This window comes from Durio zibethinus, chromosome 11 (genome assembly GCF_047325235.1).
Source record: "Durio zibethinus cultivar Kanyao isolate XHJ-2024 chromosome 11, ASM4732523v1, whole genome shotgun sequence".
Taxonomy (NCBI): Eukaryota; Viridiplantae; Streptophyta; class Magnoliopsida; order Malvales; family Malvaceae; genus Durio; species Durio zibethinus.
In genome coordinates this window covers 20775728-20801085 of record NC_143172.1, presented here as the reverse complement: position 1 = coordinate 20801085, position 25358 = coordinate 20775728, and the positions used below count along the sequence as shown (strand labels likewise).

Sequence of the window (25358 nt, the reverse complement as noted above, 5' to 3'; positions counted from 1 at the left end):
AATTAGATAATATTTATCCAATTTTCAAATTTAAGTGATATAATTATAATAAAATAAAAAATTATAATTTAATCCATGCAATAAAAATATCAAATGTTTATTTTTATTATAGAATTTGAGAGTTTATTTATTGTAACCAAATTCTAAATTTTTTAAATTAAGTGATCCAAATAAAATTTTTAAAAAATATATTAAAATATATTTATTTTTTAAGAATTTATAATATTATATTAATAATACGATATGATTTGAATGATATAATAATATCAAATGATATTTGATAATTGAAAGGATATTATTATATCAATATATCATTAGATATTAATAATTAAATAATAAAAAATTATTACTTAAATTTAATTGATTAAATTAAAAAAATAATATTTAAGTGATTATTTTAAAATTAACTTTAAAATTAGATGAATATTTGTGTATTTTTTTCTTTTTAAAGGAAGGGTTTGGCGGAGAGCAAGTACCGTCCGATGTGCTGTGAGAGCGCTCATCAGAAATCCCGAGGCAGAACGACGCAGCGTCACACATCGCTTTTATTAAATAACTTGTTCTACGCTATATATATATATATATATATATTTATTTAGTAGAAAAAATTATTTATTTATAGTATTATTATCGAAAACTTTATTCTTTAAAAATTTTTTGCTCCTAAATGCCATGGCAGGCCCGTGAGAAATGGCAGGCCAAAAACAATGACTACAATAACAAAAAACCGAACCTGAAGAGAGAAAAACGAAAAAGAAAAGCGTAAAAAATTAAAGAAAGGGCAAACAGAAGAAAAATCTCATTGTATTTATCCTATTTTGGCGTTTGCATTTTTTAATGTGGAATACGGCTATGGAATCCAAAGCCAGCAACAGAGATTGGTGTGACTGCTCTTCTTCTTCGTTGATCTGTGAGTTTTTATTTATTTATTTGTTTATTCGAATCTCTTGTCCGATTTTTGGCTGCATCAATTAAAATTTGAACTCCGTTATTTGAAGGTTGTCTGGGAAATTTCTAGGGTTTTTGGTTGGAGCTCTGGATCTTGTCATCCTTCGATCTGATTCACGAGGTTGGGAATTTCTCAAGGTTTTTTGTTTTTCGCTTTCATTTCTGAGAAAATGTACCAAGTTTATGGAAAGTGTTTTCGAAATTAGGGGTGTTTTTAAGTGGAAAAAGGAAGAGTTTACTCTAAACCATGAACCTTATTTTCAAGTTTTCTAACATTCACAGTTTTGTTTTCATGGAACTGCTATTGCTATTTGACCTTGATTTTTTTATTATTATTGGGAAGTAGATTATTACTATAAAAGGGAGATAAAAGGAAATCAAATTTCACCTGGCAAAAAACAAACCTGCTAGATGGTTAATCTTGGTTTCGCCTTTTAGTTTTAGGTAAGTTTTCTTATATTTGAATTTAAAGGTAAGGGAAAACAATAAATGTTTCCAAATTTTATTAATTATTTTCCTTGAAGCCTGTTTTCTTACAGTGAAAAGAGCATTTGAAGCTGAACTTTTTTCAACTTCCATTTTGACTTCAAATAAATGAACTGTTTGTCTCTTTTGTTTGGATATTTTCAGGTTTGGTGGATTCTTACTTCTAGTACCTGTGTCTAGATCTATAGCACTTCATAATGACAGAACCAAGCTCAGTAGACGTGATTTTGGACTTTTTGAGGAGAAATCGCTTTACAAGAGCTGAGGCAGCTTTGCGTAGTGAACTTGGTAACCACTCTGATTTGAATGGATTCGTTCAGAAACTTACTCTTGAAGAAAAGGACTCTGGCAAGGTACTAGAAGAAGAAAACGTGAGAAAAACAGTGGGTGAAAGTCATGGCTCAGGTTCTCGAAACAGTGGTGAGGTTTCTAAGGAACTTATAGTGAAAGAGATAGAGTGTGGGGCTGTCAGAAATGGTTCTGAGAGCAAATGGAGAAATGCTGCTTCTACTGGGGAGCGTAATAAACCTAATGAAGCAAAAGTGACAAGTGATAAGAGTTTGACTTTCTCTAAAAATTCAGAGGATGCCGTACTCAATTTGCAGCCGTGGAACTTCAATACTAGCAATGGTCCTGATCTGTACAAAAATGATGGTTTTGTTAGTAGCACTAGCTTTTTGGAGATAGAGAAACCTGAACAGTCAAGATATCGTATAGCTGAAGCTCCTGACACTGATAAAAGCAATGTTAAATCTGGAGAAGAGATTGCCTCTTTGGGTGAAATGAAAACTTCATGGTTTGGAAATCCTAGCAAAGCTAATGTAGATTCCAAGTATTACAAGTTTCATACCAGTGAAACTAAGGAGTTTGATCAGCAATTTAAGACTAGCAGTGCATACTTGAAGGAAAACTTTTCTGATAACAGCAGATTATCTAGAACTGAGGAACCCAGTAGTTCAATGTCAGAGATATGGAAAGATTGTTCTGTCGAGACTGTTTTTCCATTCCCTAAGGGGGATGTATCTATCTGTTATGATGCTGCCACTGCTTCAGATAAGAGAGAAGGAAAGAAGAAAGCAGATGCTCCTGATGTTAGGGTGGCAATTAAAGAACAGGTGGATGAGGTTGGAAGGGCTTTATTCTTTGGGAAGTCTCAAGCCAGTGCTGATCAAAAAGGTTTAAATGGGCTGGCCTTCCCTCTTGCATCTGGTAATCCAAAGGAAGAGTTACCTAGGCTGCCACCTGTTAAACTCAAGTTGGAGGAGAAGTCATTTAATGTTAATTGGGAGGAAAAATATGAACCTGATGGCCCAGGTGCAAAGCTCACAAGTTCTGACAATACCTTCCTTTTAGGGTCCTATCTGGATGTTCCCATTGGACAAGAGATAAACTCTTCAGGTTAGTTCACATTTTGATATGGTTATTTGATGATTTGTGCTTACAGAGTATTTGATTTTCTTTAAATTAATGACTGCAAATTGTTGGCTAATTATCCAAACCTTTATTTTTCTACTTTTTCCTTTTCCATACTTGATTTTCCGTTTATTTTACCCTCTGGTAGGATATGTGTATGTTGTATGTCTGTGTGTTTATATGTATTCTTTGTCTAAACCTCACAAAGATGTTTAATTTGTTGTGGCAAAAATCTTTGCTAACTTGAAAAGATGCCATCTAGTCATAGGTGGCAAAGCCTCATTGGTGAGCTATGTGAATTTTGTGTTTGATAGATCTGTCCTCTTAGATGGATTGATACTTTGTTGCCATTAGTTCTTAAATTTCTTCTATGAGGTTTGTCATTTTTCTGTTGGCAAGTACTTTTGTGGTCCTTAAAAATCATTTCTGGAAGCTGGGAAGATAAGTTGAACTTTGCCCAAGGTGACACAAGCTGTAATAATAAAAAAAGGTTGCATGAAACCTTCCAAGTCCCTCTCTGCGAAACTCAAGTGGGAAATAGTTTCTGTGCTTTTTGTTCACTTTCATTGTTTTTATAGTTTTTATGTCAGACCTTACCAGGTGTAGCTGATGTGAAGCCAGGCATAGCTTGAGAAGTAAATCGAATAGAAATAAATAGCTTGACGATAGCTTACCCTGAGAGTTCAAATATCTAAATTATATTACATAACATGGTGGAGTGTTTTAATTTGACAGTTGATAATAGTTTAAAAGTAGTTGGATTTGGAGTTGTGCACAAATTCTTGAATTATTAAGGCTTCGTTTGTCTCGTGGACAATAACTTTCGAAAAATGATTTTTGCATTTTCTGGTGTTTCTTTGATAGAAAACTAGAAGGGCAACAGAAAATGAGGTCATTTTTCATGAAATTGTCATCCCCTTTTGAAAAGGGAAAGACAATTTTTAGAAAAAATCTATGGGTGGGACTACTTATCAAGCTCGTGAGTACAAGTTTATTCAAGTCGGACCTTGAACATGATTTTTTCAAACTCAGATTTAATTTGACTTGACTTGAAATATTATTATATTAATAAAAATATTTTTATTTAATTTATGTAAAAAAATTAAAATATTAATATTAAAAATCTTTTAATATTTTAATTTTAAAAAATATTTTTATAGTTCTATTCAAGTAAGATTTTGAATATGATATTTTAAGTTTAAACTTGATTTAATCCTAAATGAAATATTGTTATATTAATAAAAAATATTTTTATTTAATTTTAATTAAAAAATTAAAATATTAACATTAAAAATCTTTGGATATTTTAATTTTAAATATTTCAATTTTGTAATATTAAACATAAATATTTTAATAGTTCAATAATAAATAATATTATAATATTATTTTAATAATAAATAATAATATATTAAATACTATTTTCATTATTTTAATAATTAATATTAAATAATATAATAATATTATTATTTTCATTAAATGAATATGTTTAATAGATTATTATTATTTTGCAATTTAAAATATTATTTTATATTTCTTTTATTTATGTATTTATATTATTATTCTAATAATAAATATAAATAAATAATATTTTTGAAAGAGGATCAATTTACACTACTGTAAAACTTTTTAGTTTTATATTTTTTTTCTAATCATTAATTTTAATAGACGTAAAGGATGACATTAAATCGTTTTTTTTCTTCTTTTGACTTGTCTTTCTCATTTATTAGATTTATTGAAATTAATGGTTAAAAAAAATGTAAAATTAAAAAGTTTTATATTGGTGTAAGTTGATTTCTCATTTTTTTGTTATGATTTAATAATATATATTTTCAATATAATATATAATTATTTTAATAGTGTAAATGTTTTTAATATTTTAATAATAAATATATATTTTTTTATTATATTAATAAATAATATTTTAAGAATAATAATAATATTTTAAATATTTTAAAATATTAATATAAATAAATATTTGTGTTTTATGTGTTTTTTATATTAGTATAATATTTTAATATTAAATATTATTATTAAAATATAAATTTATTGAATATTATTAATTTTAATAATAAATAATTTCAATATATTTTTTTATCATAAATAATTTTTTAATATTTTAATAATTATGTCAATATTATTTAAAAAAAACAGATTTTCCCAAAAAAACTAAATAACAGAAAATATTTTTCATTAAATCATCTAAAAAATAGAAAATCTCTATTTTTTAGAAAATTTAAATATCTACATTTTCCAAAAACATTTTATGGAAGTCAATTTCCGCGAAAATAATAGAGCCTAATTTACTAAGATTCTTTGCAGCAAAAGTCAAAGTAAAATTTGATGTGCCTAGAGTAAATAGTCAGTGAATGATATTGGGGCTAAGCTTTGTCCTTACTTGTTTATTCGTATTCCACATTTAAAACTTCTAACTTTAATCTTGAATCTTTTGGACAACCATAAAAATTTTATCCTTAATTGCTGTAGGACAGTAAGGGAACGTTAACTTTGGAAAGCCTAAGTTCTTGCTGGAAAGGGCAGATGTAATGAAATTATTTGGTTGGCTAGGGTTGTAATATAGGAGGTTTAGGATTGTAGCCAATTAGTAGATTTTAGTTTTAGGAATTATTGGTCCTGTTTGGTAGTGTCCTGTTTGGTAGTGTACTTAGAACTTCTGATCTGAATAGTAACTCAAAGGTGAAATTTTGATAGCTAATTGATATTTATGCTGAGGTAGCAAATGGCTGGGTTTGAATCAGATGCTTCAAGTTCGGGTCCTTTCAGATTCGGGTTATTAAGGGTTAGGACTAGCTTTAGGCTGTTTTAGATTTTATTCCACTATTTTAACATGATTTCACGTTTGGATTATCTCAAGTTCAGGTTTTTGACTTTTTTGGTAAACTTGGATTCAGTTGAGGCTTGTGCATTTTCTGGTTTGGGTTCTTTTGTCACCTCTAATATTATGGTTTCTGAGAAGATTTCTTAGGGACAATTCAAAGAGGATTGTAGGTTTCATACTACCGCTAAACTTGTCAAGGGAAAGGAATAAACAGCTTATCCCTCTCATTTAATATCTTAGGTTTTGCACCTAGTGTTGTTAAGTTACTTAACATGATCCTAGATGAAGCTCAGTAGTTTGTAAATATTTGTTAAACTTGTTTTTGATTAATTGAAAGAATCATTTTTAGTTTTTAATTATTTTAATTACCAGGGGAAATTTGGGGGGAAGGGTATAGGAGATGTGGAAAAGACACACCATATGTGCCAGAAACCACTATGCTGAACACTGGTGGCTATTAATTTAAAGGAGCAATGAATGCTTACAGGCTCCTAATGTCCTTAGTCCTACAATAATTTGATAATGAGAAAAAAATTGTTAATGTTGGCTGATAAATAACTCTTGATCTTGGGGCTAAAATAATAGCCCAGTTGCCTAATGGAAGATCTTAAATAGGATTATCCCTCAAGATTTAGCCATAACTAGCAAAATTTGAAATTATCAGGATACCTGCGTAATTAAAGCCGAAAGTTGAAATAAATAAAACCTGCAAAACATGAAAAAGAATATTTGATAATATCTGTTCTAACTTATGTAGGGTCCTCATCAGCCTAGCTACTAATAAATGGTTACAACTCTAAATTTTCTTGATAATTTAACTTTTGATCTGCATTATGGGTATATTGAAGCCAAACTGAGTTGATAAAATCTTAGAATTGAGCTTGGCTCAATTGGAAAACGGGAAGCCTAAGCTTTATTTTTTTTATACACAAGTTTGACCTACTTGAGCTTGATGAAATAGGGTTGATTATCATCGACTTAAATAAGAAGTTTGATACTTGTTTGAGGCTTGAGCTTTATGTAACTAGTAAATATTATGCATTATTGATTTATATGAAATATTAGAAAATATCTAAAGGTTCTAAAACTTGATGAGCTCACTATTAAAAGCTCGAGCTCAGCTTGACAATTGAATGAGATGAGCTTGAGTATTCATCAAGTAAAGCACAGGTAGCTAACAAGTTGCTTGACTCGATTATACTCCTAGTTTTGTATTGTAAAACCATTTGACACCTCTTAACAATGCTTTAAATTAACGGCTACCCCTTGTTTCTTGAGGTTTTGTGATGCTATTCATTTGGTAACGCCTTGTTTTAAATTTCATGGTATTGTTTTCAAATGTAATATCAAAGGAAATCCTAAAGCCTACCCTCAGTTTTTCCAAATCTGCCAGCTTGATACTTGATACTTTACTGGTCAGTTATGTGATTCGAACTAATCAGATCCTGCTTTTCAGATTCACATATTATTTCGGCCTCAAAATGGATATTATCCCTCTTCCTACGGGAATGACATTTCAGGTGCTTTTAAGCATCTGTGAGTGCATAAAACATAAGTAAAATAAGCTTTTTTTTTTTTTTGGAAGGTCATTTTATAACACTAAACATGTCAAATGCATTTATTGCCACTACCTTTGTCCTGGAATTGGTCAAGTGATTATCTCCTCATAATTCTAAGTTGATGTTGCATTTTTAAGCTTTTGCACTTAGATATTTACGTTCATAAAAAAGATTAAACTTGTAGCATTCTCTAGTTCCCTAGGGCAGGATGGTAAGCTGTCATTGTCTGGCCCTGAATCTATTAAGTTCATAACCATGAATGATCCTTTTTATTTATTTATTTTTAGAGAATTGGTCATTTCTCTTATAACTCTGCCGTGTAGATCTCGAAAATCTTGTTTATGATGATCCAGGTGGGAAAAGGAATGCTGGAGGTAGTTGGCTTTCTGTGAGTCAGGGCATTACAGAAGATACATCTGATCTGATTTCTGGTTTTGCTACTATTGGTGATGGAATAAGTGAATCTGTTGATTACCCAAATGAGTATTGGGACTCTGATGAATATGATGATGATGATGATGTTGGATACATGAGGCAACCTATCGAGGATGAAGCCTGGTTTCTGGCTCATGAAATTGATTATCCTAGTGACAACGAGAAGGGAGCTGGGCATGGGAGTGTTCCGGATCTGCAAGAAAGGGGTCAAACCAAGGATGAAAATGATGATCAATCCTTTGCAGAAGAGGATTCTTACTTCTCTGGTGAACAGTATTACCAGACAAAAAATGTTGAACCTATTGCAGCTTCAGATGATCCTATAGGGCTGTCTGTAACTGAAATGTATGACAGAACTCATGAGAATGATTTAATTTCCCAATATGATGGACAGTTAATGGATGAAGAGGAGCTTAATTTGATGCGTACTGAACCTGTTTGGCAGGGATTTGTCACACAGACAAATGAACTTGTAATGCTAGGGGATGGAAAAGTTCTCAATGAGTATGGGAGATCACAGCTGGATGATATTTGTGTGGATGATGACCAGCATGGTTCAGTTAGGTCTATTGGTGTAGGAATCAGCAGTGATGCTGCTGATATTGGCAGTGAAGTACGTGAAAGTTTAGTTGGAGGTAGTAGTGAAGGGGATTTAGAATATTTTCATGATCATGACATTGCTATTGGAGGTTCCAGACAAAGTCATCATGAGACAGAAAGGAAATATATTGATAAATCAATTAGGGATAAAAGGAAAACTGGAAAAAATGATTCTAATAAGTATGTTAGTGGGAATGATAAAAGTCCAAACCCCCAGATGAAGAATCTTGCAGATGGGGGCTTTTCTTTTCCTCCACCACTAAGAGATGGGCAGTTGGTGCAGGCAGGCTCTAGTAAGTCTCTATGGTCAAGTAACTGCAATGCCACTGGCGAAGAACCTGAGGACTGTTTGAGTGCTTTGATGGGGTCTGATGATATGCATGCTACATGGAGACGGAAAAGCAGTGATTCTTCAACCGCCAAAAGTTTTAGGGAGGAAAACAATGCCAATGGTGTAAGATCAGCCAATTCTAGTCCTTCAACTCTCTCTAATTATGGTTATGGTGAACAAGAGCTGACCAAGAAAGAAGAGGATGAGAAAATTAGTGGTGTGAGGGAAGAGGATCCTGGGGCATCACTTGAGGATGAGGAGGCTGCTGCTGTCCAAGAGCAAGTGAGACAAATTAAAGCACAGGAGGAGGAATTTGAGACCTTCAACCTCAAGATTGTGCATAGGAAAAACAGGTATGTCTTAGAAACAAATCCTAATTGTAATATATGTTCTTTTCATTCAGTGCTAACAATTTTCAGAATTGTGCTGGTGCATAAATGTAATATGTTCTGGAATTTTACTTGCCTGATGATATTTCTTTAGTATAATTTATCTTGATTAGTTTTCACTTTGCTATCAGCTGTAGAGCTCTTGTGAACAGATTGGCTTACATAAGTCCTCTTTTTCCTTCTCAGAACTGGATTTGAGGAAGACAAGAATTTCCATGTTGTTTTGAATTCTGTTATAGCTGGGCGCTATCATGTTACTGAGTATCTTGGATCAGCAGCTTTTAGTAAAGCTATACAAGCACATGACCTGCACACAGGCATGGATGTCTGTGTGAAAATTATAAAGAACAACAAAGATTTTTTTGATCAAAGCCTTGATGAGATTAAGCTTCTCAAGTATGTTAACAAACATGATCCATCGGATAAGCATCACATTCTCCGATTGTATGATTACTTTTACTACCGAGTAAGTTAATACAGGCCATGCTTATAGTATTTGGTGCTCGTCCTAGTTCTTGCATGTTTCTACTGATACATATTTTTATTGGGGACTTTGTTCTCAACATGTCTGGCTTCTAGAGGTATTTGTTTTTCCTGAAGTTCAAGTTACATGTTCTGTATAAATGCTTTCTCTGCTGGTGAGATTAGAAGCTTATCTTTGGCTAATGCATCATAGTGTCCTGTACATGAACGACAATGCACATGAAATTGAATAGCAACTAACGTTTCTTTATTTTCCAGGAGCATTTGCTAATAGTCTGTGAACTTCTCAAGGCAAACTTATATGAGTTCCATAAATTTAATAGGGAATCTGGTGGAGAGGTTTACTTCACAATGCCAAGATTGCAGGTTTGTTGAAAGCTGTTTTCTTCGGAAGAGCATCTAATCTATGTCTTGCTTTTATGTAATCTTCTTTTAAATTCTTCTGCGCAGTCAATTACCATTCAGTGTTTGGAGGCTCTCCAGTTTTTGCATGGCCTTGGCCTAATACATTGTGATCTGAAGCCGGAAAATATATTAGTAAAAAGCTATAGTAGATGTGAGGTGAAGGTTATTGATCTTGGAAGCAGTTGTTTTGAGACAGATCATCTATGCTCCTATGTTCAATCCAGGTCCTATCGTGCACCAGAGGTTATCCTAGGACTTCCATATGATAAGAAGATAGATATTTGGTCACTTGGCTGCATCTTGGCAGAACTCTGTACTGGCAATGTAAGTGTTGGCCTTCTTCAGAAATTAATTAGTATTTGCTTCTTATGAAGTATGGCTATGATATGTTGAAGGTATTCTTACAATCAACTTTTTAAAATATTTCTTTCACCTTTTTCTTTGGAGAAAAAAGTATTATAGACAAAAAAATTGGAAATATCATGCATTTGAACAAATCCTTAAATTCAATGAAAAAAGAACTATGACTAAACATGATTGGCTTTGAGCTGACTGGTTGTAGAACTTAAAAAAAAATTCTTGTAGGATTTTATGATCTCTTTGTAATTGCATTCAGTGATGTCATTGTCCATAAATGCTAAATGGATTAAATTTTGGGACTCTGTCCAATTACTAAGTCTCTGGTTCAAAATATCAGGAAGACTAGTTGATTCAGTTATTAAACTGACATGTAAGTTTCCTGAAATAAGTTGTCTCAAACTTGACCAAAAGAAAATGTTTCTTATGTTATGGTATCTAGATTTAGATTTTTATCCATTCATTCTATTGCTATAAGTTAGTTTGTTCTACTGACAACTCTGACTAATTTCTTGAATTGATGTTACCGGAAAAATATTTTCTTTCACGGTACTAATTTCTTGTAATATATTTTTGGATAATTTTCTTGGAGAAATAAATGAATGTTTGATACAATTTGGTTTCAATATGATGGTGTAGGTCCTCTTCCAGAATGAGTCACCTGCGACATTAATTGCAAGAGTAATTGGAATCATAGGTCCCATCAAACAAGACATGCTTGCTAAAGGACGGGATACATACAAATATTTTACCAAGAATCACATGCTTTATGAACGTAATCAGGTCAATATTTACTTGTTTGAGTAAAGTACTTTATTCTAAACATTAATTTTGCAGTGCTTCCCCAGTGCTTAGGGGCTCCCTCCCTATCTCTTTATATATAACTTGAATGTTGTTTTTATGTTTATGCATTTGGGTTTAAAGTGGTGCGTATTTACCATTATTCTTCAGGAGACCAACAGACTAGAATACCTAATACCCAAGAAGACATCCTTGAGGCATCGGTTGCCTATGGGGGACCAGGGTTTCATTGATTTTGTTGCACATTTGCTTGAAATAAATCCAAAGAAGCGCCCTTCCGCAGCAGAGGCTCTGAAGCACCCATGGCTGTCTTACCCATATGAACCCATATCAGCTTGAGTGCTCTACAGATTTGCTTGATGAGACTTGTGGCAATTGCTTGTGCCACATTTCAGCTCTCTTACTGACTGGGGAAGGAGCTGTATTGTTATCCTGACTGGAATTGGTGTTATAAAGTGATCTCCAAGGAGTTTTCCCCCCTTCAGATGCCTGCAAAATGCATTCAAGGGTGTGTTTGGCTTTATATATATATATATATATATATATATATATATATATCCTTCTCCTTACCAAAATAGTATTTGAATTTACCATTACGAAGGATGTAATTTTGGAACAGTGTCCTTAGAGTTTCCTTCATCACTTCAGGGGAATCTAATATTGTTGTACATGATGTGTGATAATTCTTTTAGGTTATTTAGTAATTAATAGCTTTGTGAAATAGTTGGTAACCAAAATTTGGTATTGGCTGCACTATATCTAGTCTGGAGCAAGGTTGCTTCTCCAATGAGCGTTCAGGCTCGGTGATTTTATTAGTGCATTCCATGCATTGATTGCATGATCTGCATGAGCTTCTTTTTTTTTTTTTTTTGGCTTTTAGATGATATTCCTGTTATTTGCAGCTAGCCACAGTTTCGCATTTCAATGTAGTTGGTATCTCTCTCAGATTGCACCATGTTTCCCGTCTCTCTTTTTTTTTTTTTTTTTTTTCTCTAATCGTTGTTAGCAAGAGGCAGAGGGTGAAATGAGGGAAAGTGGCATGCAAGAGTTTCAAATAATTAATCAATTAGATCCTTATTTGGTTTGATCCAAAAGTGCAGATAGAAATTGGGAGAGAATTGGATTCAAAAAAAATTGATGCCACTTTTTTCTTCCTGTTTATTGCTCTCCACAAGCGAAGTTTACGCTCAAGTATAAAGCAGATATGTATTTTTAAATAACAAATAAAAATTTAAATGTTCGGTTTTTTTTTTTTTTTCAGATTTAGGGCCGTTATTGGTTTTCTTTTTTTTTTTTGACCCTTTATATGGCCATGACCAAGAGTGCATTATGTTGAATAGGTTTTGAATTGTAAAATGATTCAAATCTCATTATTTATAATTTATACATCTATTTTCATGTTGCAATATATTTTTGGTAAAGTAAATAGTAATAAAAAAAGTTAATAGGAAAATTAATAATAAAATGAAGTATAAACATTTAAATAATGTGTTTGACAGGAAGGATGTTAAATAAGAGGAAAAACGATTTTATTTTCTTTGAATTTTATTTTTTTTATATGAGATTGCATGAAGAAGTAAAAAATTACAATCATAATGAAAAAATCATTAGTAATATAATCACATATTATTACATTCAAGATAAAAAATTAATAAATAAACAAAAAAAATAATTATATTAGGTTCGAGTACTTTACTCTAGAACCAAAAGCTAATCGAGTTTGAATATTTTATATTACTATGATCAATAAATAATCAGATTTGAATATAAGATATTTAAGAGGTGTTATTCAAGCTTTATTGGAATCCATCATAAATAATAATTCTCTTATCCAAACATAATAATTACTAGATTATAAGATATTAGAATTCGATATAATTAAATAGAATAATATTAGGTATTTGATTAAATGATACTTGATGTCAATTTTAGTGAATGCACTAAATAAATAAATAGTAATGTGATTTTAACTCATCTTAAATTAATGCATAAAATTGAATTATAAAATCATAGAAAATTTAACAATTTTAGTTTGAAGACCAATTTAAAATTATTCTATAAAAAATGCATATAGACGCTAAGGAATTATAATTTTTTTGGGGCTTAGTCTCTAATAACCATCCGCCTGTCTACTTAAGATATTAGACTATAAATGCAACTATAAATTAATTTGAGAGTCGACACACTAATGACAACAATAACACGACATTAAATGTTGAAAATTATGTCATTTTGAACTTATGGGACATGAAACTATTTAATTTTAGACTTTTGATGATATATTTTTAAATTATATTATTTGGTTCGAAATAAAAAAAAAAACTTTGTGAATAGTTCATTAAATTTTGTTTAAATTTACTATTTTTCTTTTTTAATTTTGGGGAGGCCTTGGATTTTCTACTTGACCGGCATTTATTATATAGCTCTAGCTCAAACACTAGTCCTTATTTTATGGGAAGGTATGGATACTAATATATTATTGAGCCTCACGCATGGAATTATCTCTCTCAAACTAGAGCTTCGATCGCATAAAGGCTTTTTTTTTTTTTTTTTTTTATAAATAAAAGCGTTATAATCTCAAAGTAAGAGAATATATTATAAATATTCAGATTTAAATATAAATTTATTAAATATTATTTTTTAAAAATAATTGTATAAACCATTTATTAAAGTTTCGGATTCATCTTACAAAATTTTGATGTTGTTTAAATAAAGTTGTAAAATCATAATTAGAATAAAATTTATTTAATTAAAATATTTAAAATAAAATCTATTTATTTATTAGTAGTTAGGATTTTATGATAAACGACGTGAAGATTTCATGGCAACTATTACAGAGCGAGTTTATGACTTCACAACTCATCAAACTAACCTAGTACCTTGCCAAACCCATTTGAAATTGACAACGGTGCAAGCAGTGGGGTTTCAGAAAGTAGCTTTTTGGGAGCCATTAGTTAAGTCGTTGAATCCCATGTTAGCATGGGGAATCAATTCAAATGCATCTATATATGCAAGCAAGCGGTTTTTATCACCATTTGTTTGTTGCTTGCACGCTGAGAGCATTAATTAAACAAATACCAATGAGAAAGTTTTTGTTTGCATAACCTCTAATAGAAAAAGAAAAGCCGGCCACGATTACTCACCCTAGTTAGTATTCCACCTTGCTTTCTCCATCACTTTGTCGTCAACGTACGTGACGCTCCACTTTTCCAATATACTCCGCAACTGCTATTCCTGTATCCCCAACTTAACGGCCATGGTAAAGTTGAACTGTTATTCTCTGCTGTTCCTCCTCATCATATCCTTTCTTATCTCAACTCTCTCAATCTCAGCACCCACTGATGGGAGAAATATTACCTCTTGTCTTAATCATCACAATATAAGCAACTACACTACCTTCTCTAACCTAAAAAATCATGACTACTCTTCACTCTACTATAATCTTCTCAAATTTTCGATTCAAAATCTTCGCTTTGCTAATAGTTATTAGTTTGCCGGAGACTAAGGAGCAGCTTAACAGCAGTGTCTTGTGTTCTACATCGGGCCCATGGGAGATTAGAGTAAGGTGCGGTGGCCATAGCCATGAGGGTACTTCGTCGGCAGTCAGTGATGGAGCTCCATTTGTGATTATAGACATGATGAATCTGAACCATGTTTCAGTGGATTTGGAAACCGAAACTGCATGGGTGGAAGGTGGTGCAACGCTCGGTGAGACATACCACGCCATTGCTGAGTCAACTAGCATTCATGGTTTCTCCGCTGGGTCCTGTCCAACAATAGGGGCTGGAGGCCATATTGGCGGTGGTGGCTTTGGGTTGTTATCAAGGAAATATGGTCTAGCAGCTGACAATGTGATTGACGCTCTCCTCCTCAACGTAGAAGGTGAACTATTTGACAGGCAAGCAATGGGAGAAGACGTTTTTTGGGCAATTAGAGGAGGTGGTGGCGGCGTATGGGGAATCGTTTACGCATGGAAAATCCAGTTGTTGAAATTACCAAAGACTGTTACCAGCTTCATTGTGTCTAGACCTGGCAAGAAAACTCATTTATCCAAGCTAGTAAACAAGTGGCAACACGTTGCTCCCAACTTGGAAGGTGATCTGTATTTATCATGCTTTGTAGGTGCTGGCCTACCTGAAACAAAGGCTACTGGGATATCAGCAACATTTAAAGGCTTCTTCCTACGTCCGAAAAGAGAAGCCCTTTCAATCTTACGTCGAGTGTTTCCTGAATTGGGTGTTGCGGAGGAAGATTACAAGGAAACCAGTTGGATTGAATCAGTGTTATGTTTCTCGGGCCTAGGTGATGGAGCCACAGTCTCCGACCTCAAGAACAGGTATTTGAAAGAAAAGCATTATTCAAGGCGAAATCAGACTACGCAAGGAATCCAATTTCTCCAACGGGGATAAGGGCTGCCCTCAACATACTTGACCAAGAACCCAAAGGGTATATAATCTTGGACCCTTATGGTGGCATCATGAACAACATAAGCAGCGACTCAATCGCTTTTCCTCACAGACAAGGTAATTTGTATACAATACAATACCTGGTGGAGTGGAATGAAGAAGATAAAAACAAAAGCAATGAATATATAGAATGGATAAGAGGACTTTATGATGCAATAGCGGGCCACGTTTCATGGGGTCCAAGGGCGGCTTATGTAAATTACATGGACTTTGACCCCGGAGTAATGGAATTAATTAACACTAGTACCTTCCTTTCTGAAGATGCGCGCCCTCGAGATTGCTAGAGTTTGGAGTGAAAAGTACTTTCTGAACAACTACGACAGGTTGGTTAAAGCCAGGACACTGATTGATCCCAACAACGTTTTCACAAATCAACAGGGGATTCCTCCAATGACCTCAATAGATTTCAAGGCTAGCTAGTAATTTCTAGTAATGGGAAGGAACTTGAGCTTGTTTCTTAGTAAAAAAGATCAATTGTATCCGGGTGTACTAAACGTAAACATATTAATAACATATTTAGTTTAGATTTGATCAAATCATGTCAGATGTTTTTATGCTTTAGAAAAATTTGAAATTTAATTATTGTATTATAATTTATACAAAATTGATTATCATATTATTTTAATTTAATAATTTTAATTCAATTACTAAATTTGTTAATTTTTTTGTCGTTAAAAATGTTTATGTGATCATTGATTTTATTGACATAATGTTGACTTCCTAACGCGATACTTTTAGTTGATGAAATTAATTGTTAAATTATGCAAATGATTTATGTATTCGTACAAAAATTAAAATTTAATCCTTTTAGCATAACTTCATAAAAATCTTGTCATTGCACAAGTTGAAAATAGTAATGTTGGTATAATTATTAATACAAATTATTAATTTTCTTTTCTTAAAAAAATCAGATTTTTTTAAAAAAATCAAATCTCAATTTGTTTAGAAATTTTCCATATTTTAAAATTATCAATATAATATTTTTAAAAAATATTTTAATTTTTAAAAGAAAATCATATTTTTGAATTTTTTAAAATCATATTTTAATTTTAAAATATTCAATATTTTGAACTTAGTTTTGAATTTTTAAATAAAATTTTCTAGTTTTTTAAAATATTAAATTTACGTTTTTCAATGTTTTAATTTTTTAAATAAAAATAATTTTTTGAATTCTTTGAATCTTTTCAAATTTTAACATTTTATTTAATCAAAATAATTAATTTTTTGTTTTCAACTTTTTGCAAAATTTATAAAATGTTTTATATTTTTTAATTTTTATTGTTTTTAAAATTTTTTTAAAAATTTCTAATATTTATATGAATAAATAAATAAAAAATATAAAGAAGATATGGGTCTTTAAAATTTGTTTTATTTTGATATATTAGAGGTGGAAGAGCATAAAAAATTGGGGTAAAACAGAGAAATAATGAAGCACGAAGAGGTACTGATTCCAATTTATTCTTTACTTGAAAAAGATAAAAAACATGTAAATTTTTTTAAAAATTTATACTCCTTTTAAAACATAAAATATTATAATATTATTTAAAAACATAAAAATTAAAAAATATGAAAAATTTTACAAAAATTATAAGAAATAAAAAACAATAAAATTAAATATTTTGTTTAAATAAAAAAGTTAAATTTTGGAAAAAATACAAAAACTTTCAAAAAATAAAAGGAAAAAAATAAAATATTGAAAAAATAAATGTAATATTTTAAAAAAATCTAGAAAATTTGTAAAAAAAATCAAGATATTGAATTTTATAATAGAGGGACTAAATTTCAAATTTTGTGTAAGTACAAGAATTAAAATTTAAATTTCAAGTGAGTACATGGATTATTTGCATAATTTAACAATTGATTTTATTTATTCAAGTTGTGATGTCAATAAAGTCAATATCCATATAATCAAATTAACGACCTTGTCAATATTTTTAATAACAAAAAATTAACATAGTTAGTAATTAGTAATTAGAATAAAATTATTAAATTAAAATAGTATGAAAACTAAATTTACATAAATTATAATATAAGGATTAAATTTCAAAATTTAACATAATATAAGAACTTTTGATGTAAGTTGACTGTTTAGATTTTCATCGTTAGACGGTTGAAGGATAGGGCTTGGTTTGCATTTTTCCTTGTATGATTCAATGAAAGCAGTAAAAAGGACGCGATAATGAATACATGTTGCATGCTTACATGTTTTTATTAAAATTAATTTTGCCCCCTTTAATAAATTCTTGATGATTCTAATCAAATGATTCAAACCCCTCTCTCTCTCTCTCTCTCTATATATATATATATATATATATATATATATAAGAGTTTATATTTGATATATTATTAGTGTATAAATTTTATACACTATTAGTAAATTAGATGATGCTATCTCATTAATAAATAAATATTTATTTTAAAAATAAATATATAAAAATTAATATATTTTTTAAAAAATTTACTCATTGACATCATCTGATTTACTTCATTAATAAAATTATATCATCTTATTTATTGATAATATATAAAATTTATATACTAAGTATTATAAAATATATATATATATATATATATATATATATATATATATATAAATAGACAATTCCTTCAACTGAATTACTGTCTTGTCATTTGACTTGACAATAATTTAATTAAGAACTTTAATAATAGTAGAAATAGGTATTAAACAAAACCAATGAAATTAAAAAAAAGTAATATGGCACGTTACTATTACTACTACTGTTTTAAATGCTTTTATTATCGCTGTTAAAGAGTGGAATATTTCAATTTTTGAGAATATTTTCAAACGTAAAAGAAAGTTGCTAGCGTGGTTATAAAGAGTTCAAAGAGATTTATACAGGTTAGAGGAGCCAACTCACTTGGGAGTATAATGAAGTCTTAATGCGGGAATTACTTTGGTTTCAAAAGTCAAGATCCACTTGGGTGCAATTTGGAGATCGTGATGTAAAATTTTTTCGTACTACTGCTATTGTTAGAAGGAGCATGCAGGAATCGAATCCCGGCTTTAAATTTTGGTTATCGCGATTCAATAGTAGCTGATATCGGAAACCATGAATTCTAAGCAAACCTCAAGTCACGAGTTGACATTTTATCAAACTGAAATTAAAAAAACAGTAAATAAATTTGAGAATTATAACAACAAAAATATCTGCAAAAAGTAAAAATTAATAAGAATTTCTATAAAATTGACGACATGACGAAATATATAAAAAAGGCAACCTCCAAAAAATAAAAGAAATGGACCTGAACTTCCATAGGCCAAAAGACTCATAAAAGAATGAAAAAAAAAATTTACACAAGCCCACAAAATTATACAATTAATTAAATAGTTTGAAAGATTATAGTCAACAATAAGTCAATGTTTGAATTTTTTTTTTTATCCGTTTCTCCAGTGGGAATAAAGAAATATCGCAATCTTGTCCTTTCTTACACATGCGTAAATCTTTGACTAGAGTTATTCAAAGTTGCCAGAGAGTTTGCTCTCATATAAATTCCATGACATTCCTTTTAATATTCAATCTAAAACTTTGAAGTAAAGAAATTACCGGCTATCATTATCATTGAAATGTCATACTGGAAATAAAAAAAGGGGACTAAATACATCACAAAATCTTCTTTATATATCTCAATTTTTTTAAGAAATTATTTATATAATAAATATCAATTTTAACCTTTAATAAATGATAAAAATATCCGTAATATCTTATACTTCATATACCTTCTTCTTTTTCTTCTTCTTTTTCCATTTTGTTCTTTCTTCTTCCTCTTTCATCCCTCATTTTCATACACTAAACCTTATATTTTTAAAATTAAAACAAAAATTTTGAAACCTTTGTTAAATCTTTCAAACTGTATAAAAGTGGATTCAGAAATGAAAAACAATAATAAGGGTGAAGAGCTCGACGAGGTAATGGAAACTCACATAGTTGAATTTGAATTTTTTATGGTTTCAAAAGTTCATTTTTAATAATACAATATAATTCTTGAAAATAGATTTCCAAGAATTTTTATTGTATTTTAGGAAATTCGTTGCATTTGTGTACATGAAGTCTGAGTGTTTTAAGAATTATATTTGGGCAGTGGATAAATTAAAAAATTTGATACTTGCTGGTAAATTTCCTACGGTCATTGTCATTGATAGAGAGTTGACATTGATGAATGCTGTAGAGGTAGTATTTCTAAGCACAATCAATCTTCTTTATAGATTGTATATCAATATAACTGTGCTTGTGAATTGTAAGAAGTTTTTTAAGTGAAAAGAGAAATGGGAGGCATTGATGTCTAGTTAGAGTGTACTGATGTATTCATCTACCTATGATGAGTATGAAAGGCATTTGAACACATTAGAAATTCATTACCAAACTTATCTAAGTGCATTAAAATATGTGAAATATCAGTAGTTGGCAAAGTATAAGGACCAATTTATTGCTGCTTGGATGGATAAAGTATTGCACTACGACAATATTACAACAAATAGGGATGATTTATGTTGAATTGTTAAGATTATTTATACATTTTAGTGTTTTATAATAAATCATTAATATACCTTTATTATTTCGTTTAAGGTCGAGAGTGCACATTCGAAATTAAAGAGGCACCTTAAATTATCTTAGGGTGATTTTGAATCATCATGGAAGATAGTTAATGCACTTATTGAGCTCCAACATATAAAGATCAAGGCTTCATTTAAGTGAAGTCTTATCATTGTCGAGCATAATTTGAAGCTTTTATTATTCAAAGATTTGTAAGGTTTGGTATCTAGGAGCGTACTGAATATGATATTGATGGAGGTTAAGTGAGCTAATTATGTTAGGCTTAATGCAAATGCTTGTGGTTGTGCGATCAAAATCAAGTATGGATTATCTTGTGCTTATGAAGTTGTAGAGCAATTAAGGGTGGAAAGTCCAATTTTTTTATTTGAAGTGCATCCACATTGGAATAGGTTAGATTTAATGAATAGCTTAGATAATGAAATATTTGAAGAGTTAACCATCAAGTCTAAGGCTGATCGAATCATCAAACGCTTCGATGAATATGATGAGCTCAATAAGTTGGTGATGAAAAGAAAGCTGTAAGAACTTGGTGATCATCTACAGTTATCTTGATACCACCATTAGAGATGGCTAAGCCAAAAAGTTGTAGAGCTATAAAAGCATATATTTTTGCACAATGCGATATGTCATATTGGGAGATTGTATTATCAATTCAAGATAATATATCACCATCAACTACTGCAAACTTAATGAAATTGACAAAACAGATCGCTAAACTTCCTATTCATCGGCCCCATGGCAAACAAAAAATGAGATTTTTAAATAGTTTATCGGTGAAGTTACATCCATATATATAGAGCATCATTGATGTTGAGACGGATGGACATTGTGATTTTCATTTAATTGCTGGGTTGTTTGGATTTGGATTAAATGGTGCGATGAGATTTAATTAAAAAGTTTAATCAGTTTTAAGGTGATTGTATGACTTTGTATGGATTCATAGAATGTGTTAAGGAATTGTTACAAACCTTATTGTATTTTGACACTTTTACCACTACGATAATTAGATGACCTTACCTAATATGGGTTACTTTATTTCCTTCTGACATAAAGTTGTACTAGCCCATATCGGTTTGAGATAATGCCTAATAGATCTCCTTATTAGATTTGTACCAATTGCACCATCAGAGCAAATATTACTTATGAATGGATTTGTTAATAATTATCATTTTATGCAGGTACTGTTACTTAATGTTGTCATTTAATGTTTGTATTTATTGTTTTTATTTTATGTAGGTGTTTATGAAGCCATTCTCAGCAAAACCTCATTTTGCATACAACTAGTGTAAGGTTTAAAATAATTATGCTCAAGGGTGGGAGATTTCATATGTACCTTGTATTAAAAATTTCAAGTTATTGTTTAGTTCAAATTCTGATATGGCTACTCAAGAAACAATAGACATTATTTGATTTTTTTTTTTTTGTAATAATTATTAACACTTTGTATTAATGTTTATGGTTTATATTATCTAATGGACAAGCATGGTTTATATATACAAAGCATCATTGACGTTGAGGTTGATAGACATTTTAGATAGATGATTGTTATATTGGATATTTTTGTAATGGGATGTGTCATATTGAAGAGGTAATAATCTATGAATATTTGATAAATATAAACTAAATATAAACAAAATGAAGTAAATATAAAATTAATAACCTAAACATAATTAACTAAATATAAAATCAGTAGTCGTACATGTTAATAATAAATAATCAATATCAATCCCTATCCTTTGGCTTATTGCCTTGAAGATATACATGTGGTATAGAAAAAGTGAGCTCTACTATTTGCATGGAAGTCTCTAGTAGGGCTGATATTGTTATCTTCGTAAGGGAAAATCGTGTAAAGATGATGATATGGCCAATGTTGCTGGTGGTGGGGACGACGTGACTGTGAGTGGGATATGAGGTGCTAATGGAGTATGCATTAGAGGACTTGGAGGTGCCTATATAGATGGGATTAGAGATGGAGCATCCATGAGCGGACTCATAGGTGCCAGTATTGATGGGATTGTGGATAGAGCGAGCACAGGCTAATTGGATGGTTGATGCAGTCGAATGCATAAACTGATGGTGCAGGAATCAATATTGGTCAAAATTAACTACTACTACTTGCAACAGTATGGTTAAACCCATCTAATATGTCTCATATTTGGATAATGACATCTCTTCAATAGTTAAAACTCTGACTAAATCCGCTAGCCAAAATATGATCAATAAAAAATAAAGCAGTTGAGCTTTATTACAAAAATATTAATAATGTTATTAGTATTAATAGCATATATTTAAAATTAATCAATTAATAAAAAAACTTAAAATGATAAAATTTATAACATCTTGAATCACTTGTATGTGTAGTATCAACTGATTGAAGTTGAAATTTGGATTGATGTTCTAGATTTTAAATTGGAGGTTGTGAAATAACTAAAAACTAGGCATTGTAGTCGGATGAACATTCTCTTACCTCTGACATCTTTGACCTTGACACTTAACCGACACAGTATGTCTTTCATCATTCCTAGTATTGGTGTAGGAAGCTATATACAACATCGTACTGGTTGGATGATGGTCATCGATTAGCATGAGACAGGAGTTAATAGTCTTGGCAAAATTGTTTGTACAAAGTCAAACTATTGTAGAACCCTCTCTGGGTGATATGGCTCTACGATTGCCCCACACATGATACATCTAGTGAAAAAATGCAATCTTGTGTAATGGATACGCTTTTCATCGATCGATGTATGGTTTTCAGCACACATTCAATATTGTTAACCCATCTAGGTGCTCTTGCAAAACATACAATGTATCGGCATAAGTATGAGCCTTCCATCATCAAATACATGATAGATCATCTAAGTATGTCAGTATGGTGACTAGGCTTAACGATAGAAAATACTTATAAATCCACGCCTACATGAAATACATAAGTAATATTTAATTAGATAATTACATACATGAGGAATAATAAATAAATCAAATAATTATAATATATTTTTAATTAATTATAAAAACATATATAGATAAGTGTTAGATATCAGTCGATCTGATGTACGTTTGCTTATCTCATAATCTAAAGTTACCTATATAAGTAAGTGAGGCCAGCTATCCCCAAACTATAGCTATTCGTGACAATGAGGTCTTCCAATAGAGGTATGTATGTTACCGAGACTCTCATCATAGTCTTATCACAGAATAACATATACTTTATCAAATATAGCAGAAAAGCCCAGGATGCACAAGCAATCACTTCATTATCTCATGTATCAGTGACATGCTTGAAGGTATCATGCAGCCAAGATAGTCGAATAGTAAATCTTTTTCCCTGCTCAATCTCGGATCTAGCCACCTCATAAAAAACTCAAAAGTACTATGTTGGCCTCGTGCATTGTCAAATGATTCATTGAAATCGTGGTCCAGTGATCAATATGTGTAGAAGGACGAATACATTGTTGAACGTAATACTTATCTCACTGAATAATATATGAAATGTGTTCGTTTCCAGTTGTTACCTTTCAACAAATGGATAGCATCGTTGAGTTATTGATGGTATGATAGGTGTAGTCGATGAGTGAGAACAAACTCGACTGGACAACGTACACTTGGATCTTGATGCATGCAGTATCTAGATGCCATTACTATAACTTTGGCCTACGGTTAATCGATTTCAATATATCTCACTCTTGTAACAGTGACAACAACAACAACAACAAAAATTAGATCAACAATATCATAAAAATAAAAAAAATAACATACATAGTAACATCAATAATGACAATCAACCAAGGCACTCTAAAGACATAAACTAACACAATTCATATTATATGATTCGAGTGATTACCTAGCCATTCCAAATTTGGAATGCAACATGAGAAACAAACTTCGTATAATGGAGGTGTTAATTGAACCTCTTAGAAAAGATTCCATGTGATACTCATCCATGGTGGAAGTCAAAGGCTCAGCCTGAGGAGTGTCATCGACTGTATAGTCTTCTAGCTCACCATCTTTTCTATTCACTGTCTCTTCTCGATGGCAATTGACACCTCCGACTTAGACCGGCATCAGTTTTGGTATTTCTGCCTCGGGTAAAAATACCTCATCCTTGTGTATGAGCCATATTTGTAATAAAAAAAAACTCATTAAGCTTACAAAATATATTTAACAAACTTCCGTAAATGAAAAATGACATTAAACAAAAAATTTCAATTTTTTCCTTATTAAAAACATGTAAACTCTCGAGTTTGGACATGATCAATCCTCTTTGCACAAAGGATTTATCCTCTTTATATAGAAAACAAAAAAAATGGATCTTTAAACTTCTTGAAAATTTTTTTTTGAGAAATCTTAAGCCTTCTCGAAAGACTTCTCAAAAGACTTCTCGAAAATCCATTTTGAAAATGAATTTATGAGAATTTTAAATTCACCTTAACTTCTACCTTAAACCCTAACTTATTTTCACTTACATTTCAAATAAATTTCAACCAAATTAATAAAAAAAAGCTAAAAATCTTACTTTTAATCAGTGAAAAACTGAAAAGCAGGATGTTTTTTGGATTGAAAATGAAGAGAGAATGAAAATGAAAGAGTAGGAAGGAAAAATAGAAAAATGTGGTTTATTTAGTAAAAATAAGAAATTTAGATTTGAATTTGAAGTGTATTTAGTATTGAGGTGTATATAATAAAAAAGAAATGTAAATAAAATTTCCTATTAAAAAACCAATATTGACCTTTTCATTTAACTATATATAATATTAATGTAAAGTTTTCACATATATATATATATATATATATATATATATAAAAGCCTCGAAGAAGCCACGTGTGTGTGAGTTCTAAATCCCTATTTCCTTCCCCCCTTGTAATCTAACAAAAAAGTTTCATCTTAGATTGGAAGGATATATCATAATTTGAAGAAGACTTCTATTTTATGGAATTATTATGTCATTTTAGAGTGTTTGTTCCTTTAAAGCGATCACGTATGAGAAAGCGAGCTAGTTACAAAAGAAAAACAGGTGTGGAGTCGTCCTTGCTAATGTTAGTTAACAGGGAAATTTTATTAATTTTTTTAACAAAATATATATTGAGGAATGATTCAGTAATTTTTAAATTTTTTTAGATTTTTGGATCAAAATTATTAAATTTAAAAATATTATTTTAATTTAAATAAGTCATAAACTTAATTTTTATTTAAAAATCCAAAAACATATAAGAATTACATAGATGTAAGTGAATCATTATTCATATATATATATATATATTATATATAATATGGTAG

At 30.6% G+C, this 25358-nt stretch overlaps 1 protein-coding gene and 1 pseudogene across 5 annotated transcripts; both read left to right on the top strand.

The window, feature by feature from the left end:
• The first annotated feature begins 510 nt into the window (after positions 1 to 510).
• LOC111291495 (uncharacterized) lies at positions 511 to 11998 on the top strand. Of its 5 annotated transcripts, none has more exons than XM_022883323.2 (10): positions 511 to 910; positions 999 to 1069; positions 1295 to 1392; positions 1579 to 2832; positions 7566 to 8961; positions 9184 to 9463; positions 9739 to 9846; positions 9931 to 10209; positions 10882 to 11025; positions 11194 to 11998. In XM_022883323.2, the coding sequence occupies exons 4-10, from the start codon at positions 1632 to 1634 to the stop codon at positions 11380 to 11382; spliced, it is 3597 nt and encodes a 1198-aa protein (XP_022739058.1). In that variant the 5' UTR covers positions 511 to 910; positions 999 to 1069; positions 1295 to 1392; positions 1579 to 1631; the 3' UTR covers positions 11383 to 11998. The 5 variants fall into 5 exon arrangements, with proteins under 5 accessions (XP_022739058.1, XP_022739060.1, XP_022739057.1 ...); XM_089768280.1 differs by having other exon boundaries at positions 514 to 910; positions 7596 to 8961; XM_022883322.2 differs by lacking the exon at positions 1295 to 1392 and having other exon boundaries at positions 512 to 910.
• Positions 11999 to 13334: 1336 nt separating this feature from the next.
• LOC111290908 (berberine bridge enzyme-like D-2 pseudogene) lies at positions 13335 to 16045 on the top strand (annotated as a pseudogene).
• Positions 16046 to 25358: the final 9313 nt, after the last annotated feature.

Coding starts and splice junctions, on each gene's coding strand:
- LOC111291495 (XM_022883325.2), top strand. CDS start 1,632: ATGACAGAACCAAGCTCAGTAGACGTGATTTTGGACTTTTTGAGGAGA. Junction 2,833..7,565: donor ACAAGAGATAAACTCTTCAG/GTTAGTTCACAT, acceptor TCTGCCGTGTAG/ATCTCGAAAATCTTGTTTAT. Junction 8,962..9,183: donor ATTGTGCATAGGAAAAACAG/GTATGTCTTAGA, acceptor TTTCCTTCTCAG/AACTGGATTTGAGGAAGACA.